The following is a 10,742-nucleotide window of genomic DNA, read 5'->3' on the forward strand; positions in this document are numbered from 1 at the left end:
AGTCCTAATATACATTTATTTTATATCAAAATAATTAATTATTATTCGATTTTAAAATGATTCCATAATTGTCTTAATTCTATATATGTATAATATATAACATATGTATAATTTTATAATATCTTAATACTTTCTTAACGACGTTTCTAACGTCAATAAAACATCTTAAAAACGTTATTTAATTAATGTCACCCTGCTATTTAGAACATTATATTTCAATATTATTGTAATATTTCAATCTTATTTATCAAGATGTAATAATCTGTTATCTATTTATCAACTAATATATCATGTAATCAATTATCTTTTGCAATATTTGTAATATTTTTGATATATTGAAATATGTCTGTAACATTACATTTTATGTGAGAAATGACACGGTGAAGGCACACATGAGATATTAGTATATATAATATACACGTAAATAAAAAAAAAATCAGAAATCAAAGAGTGATAGAATAAACGGTACAACGCATTAAAATCATGAGCAAAGAAAAATATTTCTCATTAGCGCTTATTGAGAGCAGGTCAGCCGCTATACTGTAAAACGCATGCACCGTATCATATCATAACGCAACATATCATACGTGTTAATGATTCGCGTTAAGAGTGCGTATCTCGCAATCCCACAAAGTTATCCGATTGCAAACATGTCGGAATAACTCAGAATCTCCGCATCGACCGGCTGCGACTGACTGACCGCACTGACTGACCGCACCAGCCGGCCACCGAAGAATAACATTTGTTAGAAATCGTAACGGTGTTTACAGCCATATAGAATACCGCAAACTGCTGTGTCTGTCAAAGTTATGTATGCACGGTGATTGACTGTGAATTAGCCCGATTTCGATGACATTGTACGTAATACATATATGAATATGTACATCCTAGGCTTTGAGGAGCTAAAACTGAAGATTGATTAATCGAAGAGAAAGATTGTATGAAACAAACGCGAATCAGACTGGTAAATGATACCGCACGAAGATGCGAAAATTTATAGGGGAAATTTCAATCATTAGCTACGTACAGCACCGAAAGATTGCAATAATGTTGCAGAAATCTTTTTTTGCAATGTTGCAAAAACATAATTGCAAATAGTTGTTATACATTGTAGAAAACGATAAAATATTTATTTTTGAAATATTGCAGCACAACATTAAAATGTATATTTAAAAAATTCTAAAATTAATTAATTCAATTTTTTGTTTAAATAAATAGTAACATTATATTTTATATAATACACACGCAAAAAATATGATTAAAAAAATGTTTCAGTAAAACTTTAAAAAATTGGCAATCTCGCCGATTTCAATGACCTTGGCACATGTTGTCGAGATTATGACCTTGAGTGACCTCCAAGGGCGCGTTCAGATTCCCATCCGAATACGTTCCAGACATCATATTGTCTTTGTTTTACATTCGGGCAACAAGGATAAAAAGATACCTGGGTGATATTCAGGTGGGAATCTGAACACAACCTAGCAGGTTTAGTCATCCCTCGTTAAAAAGTTATTTCTTTCCACGTTAAAAAATTTCCACGTGAAGCGAGATCCGTCTCATCTCTCCCTTTGCCTATAGGTGAGGTCCACCTCATCTTCTCTCTTCCTTAGGGGCGCGATTTTCCACGCGAAAGCGAGATCCATCCCAACTCCCCCCAAAATATCAATGAGCATCAAATTCTTATACTATTATAATTCTGTCGGGATTGCGGGATTTTAAAAAGTCCGAAAAATCAATTTTCATGGCATATGTAGTATCGAGTTATTTAAGCACTTAAAGTCCAGCTTTAACCGTTAAAGGCTTTTCTTTCCTATTAAGTTGTTTGTACAAATTGGTTAAAAAATACTTCAGTTTAAAATATCAATGTCAAGGATCGAAGTGTTTTCGCTTTCCCATTCGACTGAAGAAACGATACGAAGAAGAAGAAGAAGAAGAAGAAGAAGAAGAAGACGAGGAGAAGGAGAAAACTCGGAAGACTGGGAGTCCAAGACCCTGACGAAGAGAAGGGAGGACGAGCGGCCCCATCTTAGTTGCTTTTCCGTTCCTCCTGTTGCTCCCGTGCCAAAAGTCAGACCGACAGGGGTCCGTTCAGTCTCGTTTCAGTTATCCTCACGCACGCGTAAACGCGATACGCGGAGAAGACTGCCGCTAGTGCACGCTTGTTAATATCTTCTTCGTACCGCTGTCACGCAATCACCCTTCCGTGCACAAAGCTAACGATCATCGCGCTCGTTATCGGCGATGATATATATGCGTACGCCGCAAATGAAGCGGAGAATCGATTCGATCTGGAGAAGTTACGTGATCAGTAAAGCGGAAATAATGCACGGAAGTCGTGTGACGATTCTTATTCTGTGCACGATGATGAATTGCCTGGTGAGTTCATATTGTTTTCACGAATGTCTCCTGGATTTTAACATTTATTAGGGCTGCTGAGTTGTTTTTCCCCTCGCTAAAAACGAGAGTGAGCGTTGAAATGTTTTGTTTAGGCGATTTATAACATAAAGATTTACAGGGATAGGACATAAGAACCTTATCCATTTTTAACACAATAATTTATCTTATGTGTAACATGATGCTGCAATCACATTGCGTGGATTCTGCAGGACATCAAGACAGCTTAATGTATTAGGATCTGAGCAAGAATTGTCGTAATACTTACTTATTGTTAGATTTAAGTTATAGATGTAAGCAACGTAGTGTAGCGAATGACGTTTGATTAACGCCGTGTCTCTTGGAGATTAATTCTTCTGCGTATAAAAATATTAAGATAAAAATATTAATATAAAAAAATCAATAGTTTACGAGATTTTATATTGAGACATGACTTTATTTTGAGACATGTTTTAACCATAGAGCAGTTAATTGCAATGTTCAATATCGATGTCGAATATATTAATGAAACCAATAGCATCATTTTTTGTCATCTTTGAAGTCATAAAACTTTTGTTTAAATTATTTATAGATTTTAAATATGCTTATCAGCATCGTTAAAATGCCTATAAGCAAATTATTAAATTACCAGACAATTTAATTTGTAATAATACTATGATAGTATCGATATTCTGTCGATATCAAGTCCGAAAAATCAATTTAGCGCATAATTTGGCAAAATTTGCTATGTAATATATAAATTTTTATACCGAATTCTTTAAGTATTAAAGATCCAATTTTGACAGTTATAAGTTTTATTTCCTATTTGAATACATAAAACTTTTGTGCAAAATCATTTTTCGATACAAGTATTGGTTTTCGAACTAAATTAATGCGTGTTTTAAAATTACTCACTCTGAATCGCGTATTAATGCAAATTGTACTATTTTATAAATTTATATCTGAATTCATTTTTTTTCGTAATTCCGCATATGATGTTTTTCGTTATAAAGTTCGAATAAATAAATGTTATGATTAAATTATGACATTATAAAAAAGGCGAATTTTATTTTGTTCGAAAATTAAGTAAAATTTTTTTCTTTGAGCAATGTTCCTAAATATCTTTAATATACATAGTGTGATTCAAATTTTGACACAAAATTATATAAATTAATAAAAACATTTTATAAAAATATTTTGATTATTTTTTTATTCTAAATATAGGATTTTTATATTCGATTAATATATTCCAAATATCGTTTTTCTTTTTAATTTTTGTATTCAAGCACGCAGCGCCAACAACGCAGCGTTAACAAAGCGCTAAAAAAACGTATATAAGTGGTTTATTAACGCTTTGTAGGCGCTAGTGTACTTGAGATCACAATTAAGTACTCCTCCTTTATAATCGTCTTCAATAGTCAGTCACATCCGTTAGCTTGAATTTCTGTTGAATCTTCAGTCTTTTAATTGCAATTTTGGAAATATGAAATAGTCGGAGGAGACAAGTTGAGTGTGTAGAATGGGTGATAAAACATTTCTTTGAATCATTCGATGATATTCTAGAAATTTAAGCCGACTTGTGACTGATTAATTGCTTTATTTTATGATTTTTGTCTTTATTTAAAATTTATGCACTGCGTTCTGTACAAATACAAATCACTTTGCATTTAGAACGACAACCGCTCACTGAGCGCTCACTGAACTCTTTCGTCTTTCGGCATATTCCGTTAGATCCTAAAATATAGACCAATTAGATTAGCAGTCTAGAAAGCGAATTAGATACGCAAATCATCACGTGACATACAGAAAAGAGGCCTATTCTTTTTAACTAAATTTTTGCATTAGTTCATCTTAATTTTTTTCTTTTCTCTTCAAAAGAAAAAAAAAAGATGAACTGGTACAAAAGTTCAGCCAAAAAGAATAGACCTAAGAGATGCCAGGTCTGTGATGTTGATTCAAGATGCATATATTTCTTTGTTGAGTGGAATAGACTTATTTTGAGCATATATTATGCATATTTTTGATAAATTTTTTTCAGTAGTTAAAGGGACAAAATTTAGCAATCTAGTATATAAAAGTTTGTAATTATTTGATGGGTTAAATAACGTTTACTGACTTCATTCTATGACATCATTATCATGTAATATTTTGGATTAGCTGCTTCTCGGTTAGTAAAGTAAAGTAAGTAAAGTAAGTAAGTTAGTAAAGTAAGTTATAATTACAATAATTATAATTATTTGCACGTTTTTTTTTCACGGACATTATCATGTATGATCGATCAATTTGTTCAATTCAATTTGTTTACTATACGATGTGATGTTCCCTTCTCGGCATAACAATTTTCTCATTCGCCCACGATGATCAAGAACTTAAATGACTTGCTGTTATTTTTGTGCTAATTCATTAGTGTGAGTGCAGGTATGCAGGCTGTTAAATTCTTCGAAAAAATCTTGTTATTTATACATTCTGCGTAACGAATAAAATCCTTTTTAAGTACCAATAATTCTATATTCTTCGATGAGTTCAAGATTATTTTGAATAAATTAAAATTCTATTAACGTCAATTATGACATTAAAATTATATTAATGTCAACTAGAATTGTGAATTATGAGGCTTTCTAAACGGTTGAATTTGTCAAAAATTCTTGCTTATCAATTACGGATTCCGTAGTTAGGAACCCGTTGGTCTTCCGGCTACGTTCGTCTATACGCATGTTGAATCATAATTCTTACATGACCTCGTAGGTCGTTGGACTCTGATACGTCAACCGGTGAGTCGCGTCGTCGACGTGTCATCCGTTGAATATGCGAGTCGTGTTAAAGAGGAATGCATTCCGGGCTATGGAATCTCTATCTGAATTATCACTTGACTTCATTTTCTAGTGGGAAGTAAATATTTTACCTTAAACATATCTACATATTAAGTGTATGAGTAAGGCGTAGTATTATATATATATATATTATTATTCCCATGCTTAACCTGCTTTAATAAAACTCTTACATTTTAATGGTTGTAAATAGCAGACTGAGTACACTTCTTCTTACGTATATCTCACGTTACGGTATCGCACCTTTTACATTGCGTACCTTTTTTTTCACAAGAAATGAATATACGTATTATAGAAATTTATTTTGACTGGTACTGAATTGATTTTTGATATGCTGTTAATTGCTTAATTAATTAATACAAATATTTTTGCAATGACAGCTTAATGTAATTTTTTTATTGACAATACATTTTTTTATTGACAATATCTTTTAAGATCGTAATGTGAATACGTAACAAATCTTTTTTGATCTTGAAATGCAAATCATAAGGAGGACTAAAGTAGAAATATAACTTATTAAATTGACAAATAATTTTTTAATACTAATAATAAGCATCTTTATTAATAATCTAATGTTAATGAACATTTTAATCTGCGAATAATTTATTATCTCAGCCAGATTCGAACCTTGATTTCTCCGTATTCCGTGCATACGTCTTCACCATTTGATTACTGAGCAATATTTGTCGTAATAACCAGTAATTAATAAAGAAACATCGTTTTTTTAAAGAAATGCGTGTATAAACAAATATAATTTTAAATAGAATCGATAAGAATAAATCCAATTAAATGAGAAAAGTCTTATAAATATTCATACAGAAATATTTAAGCATAAATAAGATTCTCTTTAACGCTTTTAATCGAAAAAAATAAGTTTCTCTCATTCATTTAATTAGATTTATTCGGTCTATTTCAAATTGTAATTGTTTATGCATACTTTCAGATACGTTCTACAATTTAAGATTAAAGATTTTGAAAACAATTATTCCATATATCGCGCAACTTCTCAATGTTGTTGAACAAAATTATTCTACGATTTTCAATAGTCGACCTCGAATTTTATTAGCTTCGCTATAGATCCACTCACTGCTAGCAAGAACAGATCTATTGTTTTCGTGAACAAGGGTAGGGAAGAGGGAAGGGCTGGAGAAAATAGATCGACCACGACCACGAGGGCCAATTTGCAGGCAAACAGAAACTCGGAGAGTTCTCCGCCTCCTCCTAGTTCTACGCAGTGGTAGTTGCAATCCCGTCTGCATCCCGATGCGGCTGAATATGCGGCTCGTTTCTTTCGTTGCATTATGCAAGGTACCTTCACCTTTCGAGTCTTTTTTGCTACTGTCGCATTTGTTATTGTGAGCGACTTCATTTCACATTCAAAAGCGGTTTCATCGATATCGATATTATCCTGTAGGCTATCCTCAAAAATGAATACAGAAAATGTAAATAGGAGGCGTCTAATCAAAATTATTTTCAAATTTTTATAACATTTTCTTAGCAAAGATTGATCAGAAGTTGTCTTTTTTCATAGCACTAATGATGAGATTGAAATTTTATATTAAGATAAATTCGGTTTAGCTCCGTAAAAATTAAATTTGCAAAGAACTTTGCAATATTTTAATTGTTTATAATTCAGGAATTATTATTACCTTTATCATTTCTTTTCGAACGAAAAAATCAGATGTAAGTTTGTTAAACAATCTGTATATTAAAATAAACAAATACCAAATCTTAAAGTAATCATCTCTTAAGTTTAAGTTTTGTATTTGTTTTTTATTATAATTAATTTCAGTTTTCACAGAAACAAATAAGTAATTATAAATAATAAGAAAAGTATTCAACTATTTGGAATACTCTTTTTGTTAATTATGTGTTTGCTTTTGCTAGTATGAAAAAAATTGACAAGAATATGAATGATTAGAACAGGAAAGTTTACCTCAAGAAAATTGCAGGTAATGATAATTAAGAGTACCACGAGTCGAGCAAGTCATCTTCAATTTTTACGACTTTCCTTTCCGACGAGTTTTTCTCAAGTGTAAACTTTTTTCCCACTTTACTCATGCTTTATCCAAAGTACATTTTATGGTACGCACATATGAAACGCGATTCCCATGTACGGCGAGAATAGATAGCCGAGGAAACGCTCGAGTTACCAATACATACGTGTTGGAAACCGGGTACCGGTATCCCATGAGATAATTGCGACGGTCTGATGCTTCCATGCATCACAGTGCGCGAATTGCATTGCCATACCTTGTAATCGACGCCCGACAATTATTCTCGTGGAAACGATTGGATTTTTCGATTTTTTCATTTTTTGACCTGATGGGAGCACGCTAATGCCGTGAGATGCACGTTACACTAGGAAATCGACGTTTCTAGAGCATGTAATTATCTCCGAAATCGATAGTCAATTCATGTAGTTAGTTGCTTAATAGTAGACCGCACTATTCGTTTTAAGAAGAGATGATTTTTGAAGATTTTCAGGAGACACGTAGTGTTTCGCGCTAAGAGCAGCGACATGTATCACAAGACCGACTATGTTATCTTTACGCGAACCGTCGAATTTTTTATTTTATATACGACCATAAACTGTAATTTCTTGTTCCGCGCAATAAAACCATTTGGATCGTCAATCTTGAGAATGTTATTTAAGTTTCGAATATTATAAATTTAATCGAGAAACTTTAATGTTTAGAAGTTAAATTTCAAAGATATACTTAAGTTGCAATAAGTAGCAAATTTTTATGTATTTTATTTTTATAATTAGTTAGATATTTCAATATGTGTGTTATTTGTATACTATGGCCAAAAATAGAAAACACCTCCACAATTTGATGTAAATATTCTATATGTACGTATATCTAACGAAAAATAAATTAACAATAGTTTTATTGAAAAATAATATTTACTTTTATAATAATTTCAATATTTTGTTAGTTTTTCTGTAAATTATTATCTTTTCCAAGAAAATACAATAAATTGAGGGCTTACGGTCAAGGTAATATTAATTGAAATAAAGAAAAGCTGTTAATAAGGTAATAAAGATTTATTATTTCTTGCAGCGAAAGATTGATCTGCGATTGATAACATTCATAGAACATGGAGATAACTGATACATCCTGTATAAATTAAAAGAGTATGTGTGTAATATGCGTTTCCAAAGTCGTTCGACTCCGATTCTGCACAAAGATTACAATTATTGTGTTTATGTTATTCAGAATAACGTTATCGTGTGAGAACTTTAAAACGTATTTCGTATGTTGCCGACCGTGAAATTGTTGGCGTGACAGCGACGGCACTCGTAAATCCTACCATTCAGAACGCATATCTCTTGATCGCGTGTCTCGTTCAGTCTCGTTGCAATTGCGACAAAATTTACGGCTGCATTAAGAGCATGTCGCGCTACGTAATCATTACGTTGAATTATTTCGATTCGAAAAATTGATTCATGACCTAAAAAAGTGTTAGCACCTAGTATGTTTGAAGGCAAAATTAGTTCAAAACATAATGAATTTTTATTAATAAAGCGATTTTTTGCATTCAAATTACATAATAATTAATAATTATATTATAATCGTAATTTTGTTAGTTGTTGACATCGTCTTAAACAATTCCAAGTTACTAAAAAAAATCTGAAACTTTAATTCCCAATAAAGAAAATCGTCTTCGCAGCTGTTTTAAATTTTATATAAATATAAACCATTAAACTTCATTCATTATTTTGAAATTTGTATATGTTACGCTATTGTCATCATTCCACAAATTTTTCTCTATTTAACAAGGAAAGATCTCCTCCTAGGACTATATTCAGATTCTCACCCAAGTACCTCCCAAGTATTATATTATTATTTTTATTAAACAATAATTATTTTTATTAAACAATAATAGGTGAACAAGGATAAAATGATATTTACTCTCGATTCTTTTAACGACAGTACATAATAAATGTAATTGATTTTAAGTATATCCTTTTTAAAATATCCTTTTTAAATATCAATATTTTTAGATTATATTCCTCTTAAAATACAATTTTTAGATTATTCTTCGAAGGTTTATGTGTTCCGCCATCCTTCAGGGTCGTAGCTGAAGCGCGAATGGAATTTCCGCGTGGGAACCGACTCTTACAGATCGCGATCGTCTTCGACGTGCTCCTCCTCGGAAACGACTGTAGTTACTCTATTCTGTGTTTAAATTGGCTCGGTTCGTTAAGCGTAATTAAGAGCCAGCTGGAGGCGCTTACGTTGAATATAAAATTTCATCTTGCCACCCTTGAGTGCAGCGTTATGCATGCTAAACTCGTGCTCTGTATTTCCACGCGGCGTTGCGTGCAATGGCCGATTAACTGTCTCTTTCTCTTGAAGGCGTGAATTAATTTCTTTGATCCCATATATATAAGTGACTACATTCGTACATGCCCTCATACATGTAAGTTGTTAATTGTTAAGAGATGAAATGCACAATCGCGTATTCGCAATCGTGTATTTTGCAGGGAAAGCAACAGATAGCAGTGTGGATTGATAAATAATGAGCTCTCATGCTTTGCAATGACCAAGCATGATGCTTGGTGGACACAGATATGACTCTATTTTGATTTTTTTCAGGAAGATGGCGAAGATTGTCGACGTAGAAATAATCGCGTCCATTCAGGAAAGCACATTCATTAATTATTCATCAACAGACGTTCGTATACGCTGAATGAATCTGTCGTTCCGCTCGAGCGACACGTTTACGGATTATCGTTAAATGTAAGATGACGGCTCATATATAATTCAGGATGCACGACAATTTTGTTCCTTCGACTTACACGTGAGACGTAATTGAAAATCGCTTGTCGCGCATGATACAACGCAAAATTATCCCATAAATAGAACAATAAATAATCAGTTGATAAATTGGAAGTGTTTTCGGATTTACGGTATTTACGTTTTTGGAATAGAAATGTTAAAATAGTCAAACCCGTATCTCCAAAAATTCGTTGTATCTTAAAACTATGCTTATATAATTGTTTTTAAAAAAAATTGTTGAAAAATTCCTTACTTTATATACATATATCTGGAGGATAGAGTAGCAATGATCAATTCTCTTATACAGCAATCAGTATATTGGGGTCGTTAATCCGTAGTGGCACAGTTATGTTAGGCACGATGGGAATCGCAATAAAATCTTACGATTATATGTTCAAGCATTACTCGTCGGCAAGATTTACCGATTTTCTTTCGAATAATATTACGCACGTCATCTAACTTGAGGCGCACGGTGTATACGCTAACGGTGTATACGCGTGCAACGGATGCCGTGTCACCTTGCGGTGCTTAAAGCGTGCAGGCGCGAATCTGCTGTGAGTATACGCGTGATTCTATTTTCATTTCCACTTCCATCGTGAGATGACGTACTGACAATGAGATAAACTACCGATGCTCGGTGTTCCTCGCGATCACAGATGAATTACTGTATTTTTATGAAAAAGAATCGATGTAAGAGAGAAATAAGAAAAAAGAATATATTATGAAATTTTATTAAAAAAAAAAAATATATATA

General features: G+C 32.5%; 1 protein-coding gene across 1 annotated transcript in view; it reads left to right on the forward strand.

Moving 5' to 3' along the window:
* Positions 1–2,241: 2,241 nt before the first annotated feature.
* Positions 2,242–10,742, forward strand: part of LOC108688729 — a 19,640-nt gene continuing 11,139 nt past the window's right edge. Inside the window, exon 1 of the mRNA XM_018195088.1 lies at positions 2,242–2,376. Within this exon, the coding sequence (XP_018050577.1) occupies positions 2,242–2,376 (135 nt within the window). The remainder of the gene's footprint in view (positions 2,377–10,742) is intronic.

Source organism: Atta colombica, unplaced genomic scaffold (assembly GCF_001594045.1).
Source record: "Atta colombica isolate Treedump-2 unplaced genomic scaffold, Acol1.0 scaffold238, whole genome shotgun sequence".
NCBI classification, from domain to species: Eukaryota; Metazoa; Arthropoda; class Insecta; order Hymenoptera; family Formicidae; genus Atta; species Atta colombica.